The following is an 18,686-nucleotide window of genomic DNA, read 5'->3' on the forward strand; positions in this document are numbered from 1 at the left end:
CACCATGTAGTACAACAAGCCCAACACCTAATGCTGGCGTAAATATTTTTCATGCTATTCTTACCTGATTTGATTGTAGTGCAAACTAATACTGAGTTAGGACTCTTATTGGCAGTCAGCAGTGACTCCTTAAATTACACACACATCAGTCAGTCTACCACTAGAGGGAGCCCATTCATCACAGTAAAGGCCCCCTGAGATTAGGTAATCTAAGATCAGGTAACAGTGGCAGCTCCTGTCCTGTTGTACAGACCAAAGTGTTCTAACAGATGTGTTTACGTCACCGAGCCTACCTGATGAGGCTGAGCTTGTCTCTCTCAGAGGGATGATCATCCAGCCACTGTGAGTACCTGGCGATGGACCACTCTGCTCTCTGTGGGGGACAGGCTTATTGAGATGGTGCACTGTACACACTGCAGAAGTGCCACATGATGATGGACGATTCAGCTTGAACTGTGTGTGCGCGTGTGTGTGTGTGTGTGTGTCTACAGGCCTGGTGAGGTGACTTCAGCTCCGGTGGGGCTCTGGTGAAAAGGAAGTGTAGTAAGGTGCTGTAGGGAATCAGTTCACCGACAGCTGGACTGCTGGCTATCAGCTCACTGGTCTGGAACAGCAGCGGCCTCAAACACAAAGCAAACAGCACTTTTTACCTTCCATGTAAAACATCTGCTGCTCATCGTGTTCATTCAGAAGAAAGACGAGCTTACAGGAAAAGCTCTCTGATAACCTGATGAAAGCCTCGGTCATCTGTGTGAGCACCTGAACGAACACTGAAACTGTCTGCCTACGACTGGTTCCATTTCCCCGAAGAAAAAAATCCAGTCAGAAATCAAATGAGAGTTTTATTAGCTTTTATTTCTATATTTTTTTAATGTGATTTGATCAAGACATTCTTTGATAATATTTCACTTTCAATCTGAAAAATGTTATGAAAGCTTTGAAATAAACATGGTCCGGTGCACCCCGTGGCCCCCTTTACACCCACCCCTGTGCTGCAGGTAACTAGGCCGGCTGCTGTCAGCCTTCAGTATAACTTAAACTGGTGTCAGACTGAGTTACTTTGTAATGGCTGCAGCTTTACTGCACATCGTTTCAGTGTAAGACAAACGGCGGTGGGTCATGTCGGAGTTTGTTGATCAGGTGGTTTGATGAAGGACTCCTGCTGCTCACTTTTTCCCAGTAAAGGTTTTACAAACTGATGCGTTCTCCCAAACTTGGACTGGAACCAGAGCAGGTTTGTGGAGTTTCGATGCTGGATAACTCGCTGTGCCTAAACTCTCAGCTTTCACCAAAATAACATGAAGGTCAACAGTTTCTTATGTAATATTAAAAACAACAATAAACTGGAACTAGTATGTACGTACTGTAGATATGTAGTATTTAAAATGCAGTGTTTTACTATGAAAAATACACAGTGTCTAGGTCAGGACAGCACCGAGTGCATGTAGGTAAAGTCCTGCATGGTTAACATGATTCATCACCATTACTGCCTGTTAGGCCGTAATTCTTTACATGAAAAAACAAAGTGCACCATCTAACTGTGACGACTGTTAATTGAAGCCAACACACCTGAAGGAGCGCAGCATCCTGTAGGGTTTCCCTAAATCAGACACTCGTCTGCACAGAGGAGCCACAGCCATCTCCATCTGACACGCGTAAAAACAGAAAAGTCAAAATGAAAATCGGCCTTTGAGCGAAACAAGGCCGAAGAGCAGAAAACAGATGGCATCTCCGTTACCTGCGCAAAGTCAGCAGCCAGTCTCATCTTGCCCCCCTCCCCCAGCGGACGCAGCAGGCTGCCGTGGCGGATGAACAGCTCGATGGCTCTCTGGGCGATCGACTCCGTGCTCTCGAATATGAAGTCCACACACTGGAAGTGTCTGAAATAGTCTGCCATGACTCGGGAGATAAAACCCTGCAGCTCCTTCATGTACAGAGAGCAAGGAATATCAGGTCTGTCGGGGCTGGACAGAGGCCTGCAGCACACACAGCACATCATCATGTGTTTAACATGTGTTTGCTGTGCATTAACACTCTGAACACAACTGTAGAAAGCAGATCAGTGTGAGGAAACCTGGCTTGGTACATGTCACTCTTTTAGTGATTTTTAGAAACTAGAAGATTTAGTGAGCCCCCCCACACCACACCACACCACACCACACCACACACACACACACACACACTGAGTCTGCACACTGTGGTCAGCCGTTTGCTTGTGGGGGGCCTCTGATCCTTAGAGGTTTCTTTCAAATGTTGTAGGGTTGTTACTGTATGACATTAATCTCAAAACAAGACATTTTTTCTTTATTACCTTCTGTGTGTCACTTTTTGTGTTTGTAAACGAGAGCATGTGTTAGCGTCAGCTGTTTGATTCGTGTTAAATGATGTTGGACCAACTGCTGAACAACAAGTGCAGCCGACGACGAGCAGGACGAGATGAGTCCAGCTGCAGCTTTTGGACTTTAATCTTCATTCATAGCAGTGACGACGTGTTGACGGTCCTAGTCTTGGACTTACTTTCAAAATAAGACTGAATTCAATCTGAAAATCAAGTGTGATCTGTACCGTCAGTGAACCAGAGGCACAGTTCTGACTGTTAGAAGGACTAAAACCACTCATGAAGGTCTTCGATTTTCTAGCTACAACCAATAAAAATGAGTCTGATTCATGTTGCAGGCACATTCGGTCCAAAAACATTCTAACATTATATGTACTGAGCTGTTGTTGATGCAGAGAGGCTGACCCTGAGAAGTCTTCTTGGTGTAAGGTGATAATGATGGCCTCTATGGAGTCGGTGACTGACTGCAGGAGAGGATGCACCGCACTTCTCATCAGCGCCTGAACTCCCTGAACCAGAGGTCAGAAGGAGAAACAGAGTCATGTGACAGGACAGAACAGGAGGACACCAGCATCACGCCTACCTTAGCAACATGTGGAGTCAGATGAGCAGACTCACGCGTGTATAGATGAACTGACATCCACAGCCTAATGTTTTATCACATTTTATAGTGTTACGGTGAAGCTCCAGATGGACAACAGCATGTCGGGCCAACAGTACAGCTAGCAGAGCTGCTAACAGTAAGATGTGTGTAAGATGACAGCTGGAGCATCAGGACACTTAGAAGATGATTAAACTATAACTTTAAATCGAAATGAAATAAAAAATCCCCCTAAACTGAAACAAAAAAGAGATTTTGTTTTAAGAACAAAGATCAAAACATACAAAGTTTTAAACTCTGTGTTGACCTAAATATGAGCCTAATGTTGTCATCACAGCTCTGATAAACTAATGTAAGCTTCAGGCTTTGACTGGAGCCTCCAGCACCTGAGAGGAGTCTCCACGTGTTCGCTCACCCACCCAAAGACAGAATTCAGGTGTTCCAGTCACTTCCACGGCCACAGGTGTATAAAGTTTAGCAACTAGGCAACGGCTCGCTCTTAGCAGCTCAGTGGATTCCAGTTTGGTACTGTGATAGGATGCAACCTGTGCAACAAGCCCAGCTGTGAAATTTCCAGCAACTCAGTGATGAAGGCAATGTAAAAGAGCTTCATGGAGCAGGTTTCCACGGCTGAGCAGCATCTTCATCGCCATATGCAATGCAAGGCATCGGATGCTGTAAAGAACACATCTCCACTGGAGTCTAGAGCAGTGGAGCGAGTGACCAATAACGTTTCTCTGTCTGGGGTGGATGAGTGTACATTTGGTGACTGTCAGAATAACAGCAAGTGTGATGAAGAGTGATTACAGCGGGGGCTGTTTTTCAGGAAGTGTTAAGCACTTCAGCAAACCGAGACATTTTGGACACTTTCATGCAACTTTGTTCCAACACGACTGCACACAAAGTCTTTAAAAACACAGACACGTGTGGTGTGGAAGAATTTGACTAAAGTCCTGACTTTAACCCGAGAGAAAACCTTGGGAATCGTTAGAGTGGAGACTGCGAGCCAGGCCTTGTTGTCAAATATGAGGGTGTGACCTCACAAACCACACGTGACCAGAAGCTGAAGCCGACATCATCAGTTCAGTTTCAGTTTTATTTGTCATATGCAAGTTAGCACAGGGTCAACATTGCAATGAAATGTGTTTGACGAGCAGCAGTCACTCAGCAGCATGGTACAGTAGAATATAATAAAATAAAATAATAAAGAAAATAGAAAAATAGTAAGGAGCAAATATTAGAGAGACATGGTAAAAGAGAAAAGATGACTAAATATATATATGTATCTATAAATATAAATATATGTACACTAGTGATTAAATAAGAAAATCTTGAAAAGAAATATGACGGGAGGTCACAGACACAACTCGAGTTCACCTGTGTGCGAAGACACAGCATTAGTGATAAATACTCGCATACCAGAGAAGTACTTAATTACTGCTAAGAGGATACCTCCAAAGAAGCAGCGAGGGACTCTGCAGCAGCTTGTGGACATGATCCCAAGCCTGAAATGATCTATGAGATAAAACAGGTTAGCACACACACATCAGTCACACACTGCATCGTGTTGAATTTGGGTAAAAGACCATAATGTCACATTTTTTAATCATTCCTAATCAACATGAACAGAAATGTATTGATTAAAGTCTGAATGCATAAATTACATTTGACTGTTTCAAAACTTTTTTCACCCTTCAGAGTTTCAGTGAAACATGAGATTAACGCAGTTCTTACGTTACGCCAACATTATCATCATCATCATCATCTTTTATACACATTTATAGACATGAACTGTCTGGGAGTGGACTCAAACTCACGGCCTTGCATTAGCCTTTGCTCACACAGCTCGCCTGAGCGAGCTATCCCAGCATCCTGTGCCTTTCTTCTGCTGTGACAGTGGGTTAATAGTCCACGGGGGAGAACACACTGTTGCACATGCTGCTGTAGTAACTGGACTCAAGGTCTTACTCCTACCTTGGTGACAGCTTGCTGCAGGCGGTATAGAGTGTTTACTACAGCAACATTCCTCCGCTGGCCCTCTGTTAGTGGACCAATCACTTGGCTGGCATCACCCTGAGTGCACAACTGGAGACAGAGTTTGAGAGGTGAGAGCAAGGAAGGAAACGGCATCCCCACAGCTTTCTTTGTCCTAATGGGTTTACGCTGTGGCAGTGCTAACACAGCAGGCTCAGGGTACATCATGGACACGCTGGCAGCTAACACAGACAGCCACGCACCTTCACCCTCATCAGCGTGGGAGGGAACCACAGCCACATATTTACTATTCTGGACTTAATTCTGTAACTCCTCTTGGAACAGTCTCAGTGATCAACATGAACGCACCTTCAAAGGTTACTTTAGCACTGCACACACTAAGTGAGGTACGCACCAGCTGTTCAGACTTGACACAGAAGAGCTGGACCGTCTTGGCGGCGTTCTTGGCCACAGCCAAAGAGAGGCTCGGATCCACCGAGGCGACATTCAGCTCACTGCAAACAACCAGCAGAGTCAGCGTGCCCGGCTTTAATCACACACAGTGTTTTCACTGATAATGATTCAGAACATTCCAACAGGAAAGAAAAATCATGTTTAAATTTGACCCCCAACCATTCACTAGTTTCTTCTTTTGATTTAATATTTCAATTAACGATCCACTGATCAGTATTACGAAACTACAAACTCTTGATATGTTGGATAATGAAAAGCCTTCACACCTGTTGATGGTCTTGATGATGCTGTCTAGCTCATCGCTGGAAGGCAGGTTGCGGCCCCCCATGGGAAATACCAAGTTGATGGGATCGAAGAGGCGAGAGAGAGACCTGGACAGGTAGGCTGCCTCGTACGGCTGCAGAGAGTCCTTCAGAGCCTTCTCTGGGCTACACGAGCACACACACAAAGATACACACTGAATTAAATTTATTAATTAAACATCATTCAAAATAGAACTGAGATATACACACACACACACACACACACACACACTTTGCTGGTGAGAAGCTTTGAACAGACGGAGACTTTCCTTTAAGGTTACGTTTAAAAGCACAAAAACATTCTCAGTTATCATGGTGTCATCATCGTCATAAAACAAAGATGTTCTCTGTCTGACATAAGTGGAACTGAAACGCCACCTTATCCAATCGTATTACTGTTCAGTGCAGCTGAGTGCTGATTCGTTTAATAACTGTTATACATCGTGACAATGCAAGAAAAGGAAAGTACATAAACTGTTGCAGTTATTCCTTTGCTTTTGCATGAAGAGACAGATGTGTGTAGCTTGTCACTCTACTTCCAAGTATCTGCCCTCACATCCTGTCATTAGTGCACACGCACTAACATGAGAGGACTTTGTGTCTGCCATGTCTTTGTGCCCCATCAGTAACACGATGCCTTTGTTCCTCAGGTTTTTGCTGCACTGTGTACACACAATCCCTCATTGCACTGTTCTCTGTTAGACCTTCTTATCAAACACTGTCCCATCTGTTTTTGCCCTCCGACAGTGAGAACCAATCAGATTGGCTTCACTGAGCAGCACAGTGTTTTTCTTGTTGTTTCTTAACGGTCGTCTCTGCTTCTAAAAATACATTTAGTGAAGACATTTGACCTGTGACCCAGGAAGCCTTCGAAGCTGTAGGAGGACACAAACTCTGCCTGTGAGTCGAGCAGACTTTCTACTTGAATGTTTAACTAAGGTGTGACTCAAAACAAGAAAACTCAAATACGCTCTGAATTCAACTTTTTCTCTGTGCTTCAAACTGAACAAGCTGTTGTGTGCGTGCTGCTGTGTTTGACTGGGCTCACTTGTAGTCTTGTTTCCCATGTGTAAACAGGTCCTGGTTGTCTGTCTCTACTGTGGAGACATCCAGAGACGCGTCCATCCCACCGCTGCTGGTTAACGCTCCTTGCAGACTGGTGCTGTACTGCTGCAGTCGGCGCCACAACTCGTTGTAGAGTCGCAGGAGTTTGGGATACTCCCCTTCAAATGCCTGCTTCAAGAACGACGAGGCTACAAAAGAACCACAAACAGAGAAAAACACACAATTAAAGTTTGGATTCATGAACAGAGTCTCAGTTTTTTCTGAGTGAGACCAGAAAGAGCGATCTCACAGACATCCCGCTCAGCAGACGTTTGCAGGATTTTGGACACTTCACAAGTGCTCGATCAGGTTTCTCTGAAATATTCGTAGTTTTTTCCACAACGTGCACGTTACAAACCGAAGCGCAAAACCATGTCAGTGAGCCAGCAGTGTCCAGTGTACTACGCAAGGGCGTAGATTTGGTTTTGGCATTGATGGGGACGGATGATTCAACCACTGAACCCTGTCCTGTTTCTTATTTTTGTCCTTTTTGTCTTTGCTTCTTGATAAAAAAGGAGAAATATACTTGCCTACATATGCTATTCTGCATGCTTTTAAACCATTTAAAATTACAATTCATAGTTTTATATGTGAATTATGTAATGTTAAATTACTATTAAACAAATGACTGACTAAGTATTTTAGGCTTTAGTTTACTTCAGCCATAATCCATATAAATCAGGTATCATGCTAAAATAAAAATAGCTTCAAATACAGTCATGAACCAACAAGTCATCATCCAATTTCACCTGTGATCTTGTGTCACCATCACTCTCTGAGCTTTGTGTTGGTTCTTCTGTCACCTGACAAATAGGACATACATGACAATAAGAATAAAATGTGGAGCTGCTTCAGTGTTTCTGTCACTTTGTGCAGATCTTCACTCATCAGTAATGTTTGTAGGCTGAGTGCATTTTTAAAACAATTTGTGCAAACTGCACTACAAGGTGGAATATTTGTAAAATCATGACGACCTCATGACATTTTGTCTCAAAATTAACCCTATGAATATGTCAGAGCCATTAGGATGAAATTATTGTGTCACCAACATTTTAACGTTAGACATATAATTCTAACAGCCTCTGTAAACTAATATCCGGGCTGCTCGAGGCTGCCGTTTTCTCTGACAGTTTCAATCAAAATTAGAAATGCTGCTCTGAGACTGAGAGAACTAACAGTGCTGCCTGTTGTGCAGGTAGTTTCCAAAACAGGTTATTCATGGTTACATACAGTCTTAGACTGATGTGGGCCAAAGCCTAGCATCGCCTGTAACGTTATTATGACGGACACATTTTATGAGTGAACTTGACTTTAAGTGACTGACAGGTTTCTTTGAAAAACACTTTCTTACATCCAGGTTCTTCCGTTTTGCTGCCGTCCTCCTCTCCTCCTCGCAGCGCAGGCTTGCCGCTGCTAAAACTAAACAGAGCTCCCTGAAAGGCACAGCCAATCACATTGGCCATATTTGTCACATGACTAGGACTCCAGTAGAGAAGTAATTTAACTCTTTCTGCTCCGCTGGGTGAATGAGACGCTGACAGATCGGTTTTTCTTACTATCGGGATTGTTGTTCTTTACTCGAAGAGATCAAATTATTGGTGGGGACAATTCAATAATCGCAGGATATTGGTGGGGACATGTCCCTTCCGTCCATGCCAAATCTACGCCCTTGGTACTACGGGACATTGTTAGCCTAGCTTAGCATTAATACTGGGAAAAGGACAAAGCGCTAACCTGGCTGTTTCCAACGTTCAAAATATAACCACCTCTATGAACGGGCTTCATGAGACTGGATTAATTTCAATTTAGTGGATTTTACATGGAAGGAAGGGCGAGTGACAGGCTGATCAATGCAGACGCCAACCAACGTGTTAAAGTGGGTGTGGTTTTGGCTCAGCTGAAACAACAAAGAAAAAACCTCATCAATTTCCTGAAATACGTGTAAAAATGTTACACTGACAGGAGGAAATGATACTTGTTAACAGCAAATATATCTGATAACAGAAAGAAAAATACGTCAGATGGAAACAGAGAGAGCAGAAGGACTAAAGTGACGACAACACACAGACTTATGCAACCGAGCCTCCAAATGACCAAATTATTCAACAGATCACCTGTTTTACTTCTGTTCTGGAATTCATCTCTCTCTCACACACACACACACACACACTGTCATGTTCGGAGGCAATAAGACGCAGGGTTCTCAAGCACGAACCACTTTTATTGAATTGTAGCAGCAGTGTACGTCGCTACATCAATTTCTGGAAAAACACATATACCACCGGTCTCCTAGCGACCTCTAGTGGCTGCCCTCATGGTAGCCTTACTAGGACAACATAAACAGATTTCACAACATGTCCCCCTTTAACAAAAGTACTTTAAACATAAAACAGTGTTGTCAGAACGCAGGACATCACGGGGGTAGACTACCCTCAGTCCTGATAAGGGATTATTCTGCCCTTAGAACATAGAAAGGAGATAGTCCTCAGTCTCTGAATCTGAGAGGTACTTTAATCTCCCGCCCCCTGGAAGTCACTCTCACAGGTGTGGTAGGGTGGAGAGGAGACCCTGGGACAGGGATTGGCAATGTCTGCCTTACTGGTGGTTCTTGGGAAGCAGCCGCCCCTTTAGTTGGTGTAGCTGGAACAGTGCTCTGCTGCTGCTCCTCAGGATCAGCGGTGCCTGGGACAGGCTGAAGGTGTCGTCTGTTGCGGCGAGTCACGTTCCCATTCGCCATCTCCACCAAGTAGGATCTCGGCTCCTTAGACTTACTGATGACCTTGGCTGGAGTAGTCCACCCCTGTGGACACTGTGCAAACGAGCTGGCCCCAGTGTTTTCTGGCATTTTCAACTCCTCACTGCAGGCATGTCATGTGCCTGCCTGCTTCAAGTCCTCTACCATAATCCCTGTCCCCAAGAAACCTAGGATCACTGGACTAAATGACTACAGACCCGTGGCTCTGACATCTGTGGTCATGAAGTCATTTGAGCGCCTGGTTCTCTCCCATCTCAAGACCCTCACGGCCCCCCTCCTGGACCCCCTGCAGTTTGCATACAGAGCCAACAGGTCTGTAGATGACGCCATCAACATGGCCCTACACTTCATCCTGCAGCATCTGGACTCCCCAGGAACCTACGCCAGGATCCTGTTTGTGGACTTCAGCTCTGCCTTCAATACCATCCTTCCAGACCATCTCCGAGGCAAGCTTTCCCAGATGAATGTGCCTGATCCCATCTGCCGGTGGATCACTGACTTCCTGACGGACAGGAAACAGCATGTGAGGCTGGGAAAGAATGTCTCGGACTCCCGGACCATCAGCACCGGCTCAGGGCTGTGTTCTTTCTCCTCTGCTCTTCTCCCTGTACACCAACTGCTGCACCTCCACCCACCAGTCTGTCAAGCTAATCAAGTTTGCAGATGACACCACCGTCATTGGACTCATCTCGGACGGGGACGAGTCTGCCTACAGGAGAGAGGTTGAACGTCTGGTGTCCTGGTGCAGCCACAACAACCTGGTGCTGAATGCCCAGAAGACAGTGGAGATTATTGTGGTCTTCAGGAAGCACACAGCTCCACTCCCCCCCATCATCCTGACTGACACCCCCATCACCTCTGTGGACTCATTCCGCTTCCTGGGTACCACCATCACCCAGGACCTGAAGTGGGAGCCCACCATCACCTCCGCCATCAAGAAAGCCCAGCAGAGGATGTACTTCCTGAGGCAGCTGAAGAAATTCAACCTGCCAACACGGACGATGACGCAATTCTACACTGCAATCATCAAGTCCATCCTCACCTCCTCCATCACCGTGTGGTACGCTGGAGCCACTATCAGGGACAAACAGAGACTGCAGCGTGTTGTGCGCTCTGCTGAGAAGGTGATTGGCTGCAGACTCCCATCTCTGCAGGACCTGTACACCTCCAGGACACTGAGGCGTGCAGCTCGGATCTCAGCTGACCCTTCTCACCCTGGACACAGTCTGTTTGACCTGCTCCCCTCAGGCAGGAGGCTCCGGTCCATTCGCACCAGAACCTCTCGCCATAAGAACAGTTTCTTCCCCTCTGCTGTTGAACACATGAACAATAACCGTATGACTGTTCCCACCACTAACACATGACCCTATGCTGTGTTCACTGCATCATTCCATGTTTGGCACTGATCACCACCTGCACTCATGTATATATCATGTATATATCTATCTATCTACTTAGCACTTTTAATTCTTATTCTCATTTTTATTTTCATGTCTATTTAAGCTTAATTTATAACAGTATTTATAACAGTATGTTTGCACTGAAGCACCGCAGCAATTTCCTAATGTTGTAAACCCGCTCAACATTTGGCAATAAAACCCTTTCTGATTCTGATTCTAACGGGATGCCCCATCTAACGAACATGTGTTTAAGCTTGTTAATGACCTGTCTGCTGGTTGTTGTAGTGAGGGAAGCAATCTCAACGTCTCTTGAAAAATAGTCAACAACGACAAGAAAGTTCTTACCCTCAAGCTCGCAAAGATCAGCTGCAATCTTTTGCCAGGGGCCATCGGGCAGAGGAGTAGTCACGAGAGGTTCCCGTCGCTGTGTAGGCTTGTGCTCTCTGCAAAAGTTGCATGACCTCACCTTATGTGTTATTTGAAGTCCAATGTTGGGCCACCACACTGTTGATCTTGCGCTCTCTCTACATTTAGTTAGTCCTTGGTGGCCTTCATGTAATTGGTCAAGGACACTGGGTCTGAGTGCTGTGGGAATTACGATGCGATCGTGGTAGAGCACTAGACCATCTGATTCTGAAAGGTGGCTTCTAGCTGCATAAAAGCCTTGCAGTGGTGAGCTCTTTGCCATTCTCCGAGGCCACCCTTGTCTGGTGAAGATGATTGCTTTTTGAAGTTCTGGGTCCCTCTGTGTTGCTCTACGAATTTCCTCCAACTTATGTGACTTGATAGGTTTGCTTGTCACTACGTTGCTCACATATGCCTTGACCTGGCTGTCTGTCTCGGACGGGTAGCATCCATGCAGTGGATGTCTGGAGAGTGCGTCCGCCACCACTAACTGTTTACCGGGAACATGTTCAGCAGTGACATTGAATCGCATCAGTCGCATCAGCAATCTCTGACATCTCAGTGGCGTTTTATCAAGGTCGTATGAGTTGATCAAAGGCACCAAGGGCTTATGGTCAGTTTGTAGACGTACATGACCCATGCCTTGGATGTAGCGGGTAAAACGTTCGCAGGCCCAGACAGATGCTAAACACTCTTTTCCAACATAGTTTATTAATCCGAGTACCTGCCTGAGTTGTTCTACATTGGTGGGGCTGGGCATCCTGGCAATAGCCTCCACCTTGCCATCATCAGGTTTCACACCATCCGCACTGATGATGTGACCGAAGAACTGTAGTTCATTCTTTCCAAAGTGGCACTTGGACCTGTTGAGCTTAAGTCCTGATGCTTTGATTGTCTGTAATACTGCACCTAAGCGTTGGTCATGTTCCTCTTTGTTAGCCCCGAAAACCAATATGTCGTCCATCACGACGACAGTCCCCTCTAGGCCCTTGAGCAAGGTGCTCATGAGCCGCTGGAAGATCTCGGGTGCTGAAGTTATGCCAAATGGCAGGCGTCTGAAGCAAAACCTGCCCATGGGAGTTATGAACGTGGTTAGTTTTTGGCAGCTGGGATCCAGTGGTATTTGCCAGAACCCACTGGAGGCATCCAAAGTGGAGAAAACTTTAGCCCCTGCTAACTTAGGAGTTATGTCATCCAATGTGGGCAAGATGTACCGTTCACGCTTTACTCCCTTATTCAGACGTTTTAAGTCCACACACACCCTGACCTCATCCTTGTTGCGCTTTGGAGCAGGCACCATTGGTGCACACCAGTCTGTTGGCTCGATGACTTCCTCAATGATGCCAAGTTTGAGCATGCGCTTTATTTCCTTTTCCACTTTTGGAAGGAGAGGAAAAGGCACCCGGCGTGGGGTGGTTACACTGTATGGCACTGCATCTTCGGTCAGCTCGATTTTTACAGGTTCACAGTTCAGCAGGCCAATTTCTCCGAACACATCCTCTGTTAAGTCACTACTGATTTTGTTAACTCTAGTGACTAGTCCCATGCGCTTTGCCACTGTCTTCACCAGTAGGTTACTTGCATATTGCCCTTTTATAACTGTAATCCAGTACTGGTACTTTTGGCTTTTGTACACTGTAGTAGCAAGGAATTTACCCATGCACTTGACTTTTCCACCAGGGCTGTACACAGTTGGCTTACACTGGATAAGTTTGGGTCTCTGCTGTAGCTTATTAAGGGTCGTTTCTGTCATAACAGTGGTGTCTGCGCCTGTATCAATTTTGAAATCAACTGGACTGCCATTTACCAATAGCTCAATGTCCCAGTCGGCATCTGAGCCTGACTCCTCAATGACTGTTGTTTTTGGCTCAATTACTGCTCCCAGGAAAAGCTCCCCTATGAAGAATGAATCCTCATCTGAGTCCTGTACAGCCTCAGCCCTGACCTCTTTTAGCATTTTGGTTTTGCATACAACTTCAAAGTGTCCCAACTTATTGCACTTTCTGCATCTTTTATTGCGGGCTGGGCAGTTTTCTCTTTTGTCATGCACCCTGTTGCATCTTTGGCATTTTGGTTTACTCTCACCATGCTGTTGCTCACGTACCTGATGAGGTTGGTAGTAACTCCTTCTCATGCTGTTATAATGCCTCTGTTTCACCTCATTCACCGTGCTTTCCACTTGGTCTGCACTTTGCTGTTTGACTTGTTCACTCTGGCGTGCTAGTTGAATGGCTCTATCCAGAGTTAAGTCCGCCTCGAGCTGGAGTTTTTGTGAAACATCTTTGTCAATTAATCCAATGACGATACAATCCCGGATCTGCTCGTCTTTACTGCCGCCGAACTCGCAGTGCTGCGCGAGCTCGTACAGGCTCCGCACGAAAGCCTCGACCGTCTCCCCGGCCCTCTGGCTCCGTTTGTGAAAACAGGCGCGGTCGTGGATAACGTTTCTCTTTGGGACAAAGTGCTCATCGAACTTTTGTATAACCAGATCATACTCAAACTGCGGACTTGGCCTGGCCTCCGTAGCAGCAGGAAACACAAATGAGCCATATATTGGTTCGGCATCTCTCCCCATTGAGTAAAGAAACGAGTTCACCTGCACTTCGCCGCTCTCCATCCCTAGCTTGGACGCCACTCGAAAACGGGAGAATCTCTGCCGCCATATCGGCCACTCTGCCAGCTGTGTAAAGTCGAACGGCTCCGGAGGTCCAAATTTAGCCATTTCTTTGTGTAACTCGGCGTGAAGTCCTCAATTCTGACACCATGTCAGAATCAGAATCAGAATCAGAATACTTTATTCATCCCGAGGGAAATTAGGGGTTACAGCAGGCAGCACGCTAATGGCGCATGCGCACTCACAAAGGAACCTTCTGACCAACTTTACACAAACATCACATTGGGCAGACATGTCAGAAGGTAGGCTGATAGGAAAAAAACAACGAAAATACACTACATGAGGTAAGAGGAGGAGAAAAAAAACTCCACTCAGACTGAGCTCCTAGTGGGAGAACAGTTTGATAACAGAAAAAACACCTCAGCACAAAAGCACATGACTATCAATACACCATAGAAACACGAGACAAGCAACAGGGCGGGTAAAGGGTAAGAGAGAGCCGGCGTAGACAGCGCATCCGGTCCTGCAGCATCTGTGCTGGTCCAGTTGACTGCTATCATCCCCGGTAGGGCACAAGCATCGAAGGCGTTGGAAAGGGAGGGGGATGAGTGAGTGCTTATCAGTGTAAGTGTGTGTGTGTGTGTGCGTGTCCATAGTTTAGCTGAGACAGTGTCCTTCGGCCTATCAGGCTAAGTAAACAGTCCTCCAGCCAATCCAGGTGTCCTTCATGGGGTGGGAAGAATAGTCATCACACAGTCGTTATCAGGGAGTTGTTTTGGTGGGCTCCAGCCTTGGGCCTGCAGCTGGAGCCGTGGTGTCCAAATGTTGAATATTGTTGATTTCTCCTTTGTGAGCAGCTCGAATTCTAGCACTCCGAGGCTGGTCTCTCGATCTCCCGTTGAAGAGCTGCGAGCCTCCCCATGATGGTATCAAACTTCTGTTCCGTGGTGTTGTTAGTCTTTTGATTCTGAGACCTCACAACTGCAGTGATCCGTTCCGCGATGTTTTCCAACTGTCGCTCAAGGGTCTCATTTTGAGCAGGCCTCTCTCTGATGTTTCCCCTCATACGCTCAATGGTGTTGTTTTGAGCCTTCACAGCAGCTGTAAGCGTCTGCAAGGTGTTGACCATATTACGTTCGTTGTGAGAGGTCGCACCTCGTCCCGTCGCTTCGAATCCAGCGGGCAGCCTTGTGGGGGTTTGAACAGCCGGTTCCGCTTTCTTATTTCTCTGATAAACCAGGGCTAAGCCAACGCCGATCAGCATGAACCCTGTTATCATGGTTCCGAATAGGTAGATATCTTCAGCGTCCTCGATCGACAGTCCCGCCAGGCACACGGTCCTCCAGTTCTGCCACCCGTCCATCGTGTAACCGGCAGGGAAAGTCCCTCCAGGGAACTCAGGCTCTCCCGAGCCCCGACTTCTCGTTGAGAAAAGGGTGTCAATAGCACTCAGAGACCAGTTGATCAAATCCATAATTCTCTTTTAGGTTTAGAGAACGACAGTGAGAGACTGTTCCAGGGAAAGTAAATTCACACAAGACAAGACAAGGACATAGAGGCGAAGCAGGGAAGATAAGGGTGAGGAGGAGAGGAGAAAGTGCGACCGCCTTCGCTGAGAGCTCAAGAATAGTTCGGAGGCAATAAGACGCAGGGTTCTCAAGCACGAACCACTTTTATTGAATTGTAGCAGCAGTGTACGTCGCTACATCAATTTCTGGAAAAACACATATACCACCGGTCTCCTAGCGACCTCTAGTGGCTGCCCTCATGGTAGCCTTACTAGGACAACATAAACAGATTTCACAACACACACTCACACACACACACACTCACACACACAACACAGAGGCCATGACAGTGAAATGTTAGCGAGCAGCCAAATCCACCTCTCCTGTTCTCACTCGCCACCCAACGCCTCCATGTGACAGCGAGAGAATAATTGCGTCAAAATTATTTACTTTTTAAAATTTATTTATTTCTTTGTTTTTTTGAGGGGCTGCTTTTGTCGATTCATCACCGGTACAGCAGGGGTGCCCAACTCCAGGCCTCGAGGGCCGGTGTCCTGCAGGATCTCACCCTGGGTCAGCACACCTGAATCAAATGATTAGTTCATTACCAGGCCTCTGGAGAACTACAAGACATGTTGAGGAGGTCATTTAGCCATTTAAATCAGCTGTGTTGGATCAAGGACACATCTAAAACCTGCAGGACACCGGCCCTCGAGGCCTGGGGCTGGACACCTGTAGTTTACAGAGTCTGATAAGATGAAGAACACCTGAGGGATGATTACTGAGTTAAACCAAAACCTTCAAACATTTTAAACTTGTTCCAGATGATTCTACTCACCAGAAACACTGAAAATGGTCAATACTGTAATCAATAATCAATACTGACAAAGTTATTACTGAATTTTTTTTTGTTGGTTCTTATGTGTGTTTAAAACTTTGCAGTTAGACACGAGGCCCAGCAACCCCAAAAACCACGCCACATTTCCAAATGCTCATTTTCTTAGCCAAACAAAAAACCTGATTCCATCCACCACCATCTGCTGACAGACTAGACTGAGGTCAGCAAACTCAGTACAGATGCTCAGATACCCTCCCCCTGACTCCCTCCTCCAGCTCTTCCAGGCAGACACAGAGGTGTTTCCAAACCAGCCACACTGACCCATCTCTGCAGCATGCCCCAGGTCTGTCCCCCTGCAGGCCAATCCTGAAACACCTAAACTAAGAAGCGTCCAATCGGGATCCCAGCCACATCCGCAAACCACCTCAAACGGCTGTGGAGGTGCAGCAGATCTGTTTTGAGCCTTGAATGATCAAACTCCTTCTCCTGTCTCTGAGGCACGACCCAAATCCCTGAAGCTCATTTCTGCTGCTTCCAGACACCGTTTCATTCTTTTGGTTTCTGCCCACAGCTTTTGGCCACAACTGTCATCAACTAACTGCATCTCAAAGACAATTTGTAAGCTGTTTGTGAAATCAGAAACAGCATCTCATGTGTGTGCATCATTACAGGGTTATGTGCTAATGTTCACTCACAGCATGTCACACACCAACACCAGTGCAGTTTGCAATGGCTGCCCAACAAAGGGACACGTACAGGGACCAAATAGCTGAAACAGTGAGTCCAACACTATGTTCTGAGATAACCCGTATCAGGACACTCAGTCACATCCCACAAAACAAATTCTCCAGTAGACTTGTATACTTCTTTAAAAGGGGAAGCCTGCCAATCCAGATTCACTGTCCAGCCAAGATAGCCCCACAGCATCGAGAGTCCTGTGGAACTGAGTGTAAACCCTGTAGGGAGAGGTTTAACTCTCTGTGAAGGTCTTCAAGGGCAAAGGCTCAGAGAATCCACACGGCTCTCTGCAGGACAGGGGAAAGGCTAAAGCCGGTAATGTCTGGTTTTACATGCAGACATTTTTATATAAATAGACCAAAAGATTGCAGCCAAACGTGAGTACAGGGACAGGGTGGAGCAACAGTTTGACAACCCTCGGAGTATGTGGCAGGGACTCAACACGATCACAGACTTTAGAGGGAAAACCAGCACACCGCAGACCACGGCCTCTCTGTGTGAGGATCTAAACGTATTCTACGCTAGATTCGACACGGCGAACACCATGAGACCGGACAGTGTGCGCACCGCGGATGACGTCAGTGCGCACACTGTGTCTGAGGAGGATGTGCGGAAGTGCTTCAGGAAGGTGAACGCACGCAAAGCTACTGGTCCGGACGGGATTCCCGGCCGCGTCCTCAGGTCATGCGCGGCTCAGCTGGCTGGAGTGTTCACGCACATCTTCAACCTTTCCCTCTCTCTGTCTGTAGTCCCAGCCTGCTTCAAAATGGCCACCATCGTCCCTGTACCCAAATCCTCCACCATCTCCTCATTGAACGACTGGCGACCTGTAGCCCTGACCCCCATCGTAAGCAAATGCTTCGAGAAGCTGGTCAGGGACTTCATCCGCTCTGCACTACCCGACTCACTGGACCCTCTACAGTTTGCATACCGCCACAACAGGTCCACTAATGATGCCATAGCCCTGACACTACACACTGCCCTGTCACACCTGGAGAAGAGAGACACGTATGTGAGGATGCTGTTTGTAGATTACAGCTCAGCATTCAATACCATCGTTCCCTCGAAGCTGGACAGGAAACTGCAGGATCTAGGACTGAGCAGCTCCCTCTGCAGCTGGATCCTTAGCTTCCTGTCTGACAGACGCCAGGTGGTCAGACTGGGCAGCATCACCTCATCCCCCATCACACTGAACACTGGTGCTCCACAGGGGTGTGTACTGAGCCCTCTCCTGTACTCACTCTACACCTACGACTGCACAGCCACTAACAGCTCCAACATCATTGTGAAGTTTGCGGACGACACTACAGTGGTGGGTCTTATCACCAACAGTGATGAGACGACTTACAGGGAGGAGGTCAGCGCCCTGACCCACTGGTGTCAAGACAACCATCTCACCCTCAACGTCGCAAAGACAAAGGAGTTGATAGTGGACTTCCGGAGGTGCAGAGAAGTACACACCCCCATCACCATCAACGGCGCTGCTGTGGAGAGAGTGAGCAGCTTCCGGTTCCTTGGAGTACATCTGGCTGAGGATCTTACGTGGTCAGTACACACAAACAAAACAGTGAAGAAGGCGCAGCAGCGCCTCTTCTTTCTCAGGAGACTGAAAAGATTCGGCATGAGCCCCCGCAT

At 46.7% G+C, this 18,686-nt stretch overlaps 2 protein-coding genes across 2 annotated transcripts in view; both read right to left on the bottom strand.

Annotated features, from left to right (window-relative positions):
* The window catches only part of cog5 (component of oligomeric golgi complex 5), a 79,733-nt gene that overhangs the window by 692 nt on the left and 60,355 nt on the right, over positions 1-18,686 (bottom strand). The window contains exons 12-21 of the mRNA XM_085252575.1: positions 6,738-6,942; positions 5,654-5,815; positions 5,329-5,428; positions 4,914-5,024; positions 4,392-4,454; positions 2,744-2,847; positions 1,739-1,976; positions 1,570-1,646; positions 494-620; positions 294-373 (exon numbers count right to left, since the gene is read on the bottom strand). Of these exons, the coding sequence (XP_085108701.1) occupies positions 294-373; positions 494-620; positions 1,570-1,646; positions 1,739-1,976; positions 2,744-2,847; positions 4,392-4,454; positions 4,914-5,024; positions 5,329-5,428; positions 5,654-5,815; positions 6,738-6,942 (1,267 nt within the window). The remainder of the gene's footprint in view (positions 1-293; positions 374-493; positions 621-1,569; positions 1,647-1,738; positions 1,977-2,743; positions 2,848-4,391; positions 4,455-4,913; positions 5,025-5,328; positions 5,429-5,653; positions 5,816-6,737; positions 6,943-18,686) is intronic.
* On the bottom strand, positions 14,130-15,586 carry LOC146556011 (uncharacterized). The gene has a single exon (XM_085252024.1). The coding sequence runs from the start codon at positions 15,439-15,441 to the stop codon at positions 14,833-14,835; it is 609 nt and encodes a 202-aa protein (XP_085108150.1). The 5' UTR covers positions 15,442-15,586; the 3' UTR covers positions 14,130-14,832.

The sequence above is a fragment of the Mchenga conophoros genome, linkage group LG17 (assembly GCF_057382185.1).
Source record: "Mchenga conophoros isolate Kocher_MC1m ecotype Shallow Benthic linkage group LG17, M_conophoros_male_GT1.1, whole genome shotgun sequence".
NCBI lineage: Eukaryota > Metazoa > Chordata > Actinopteri > Cichliformes > Cichlidae > Mchenga > Mchenga conophoros.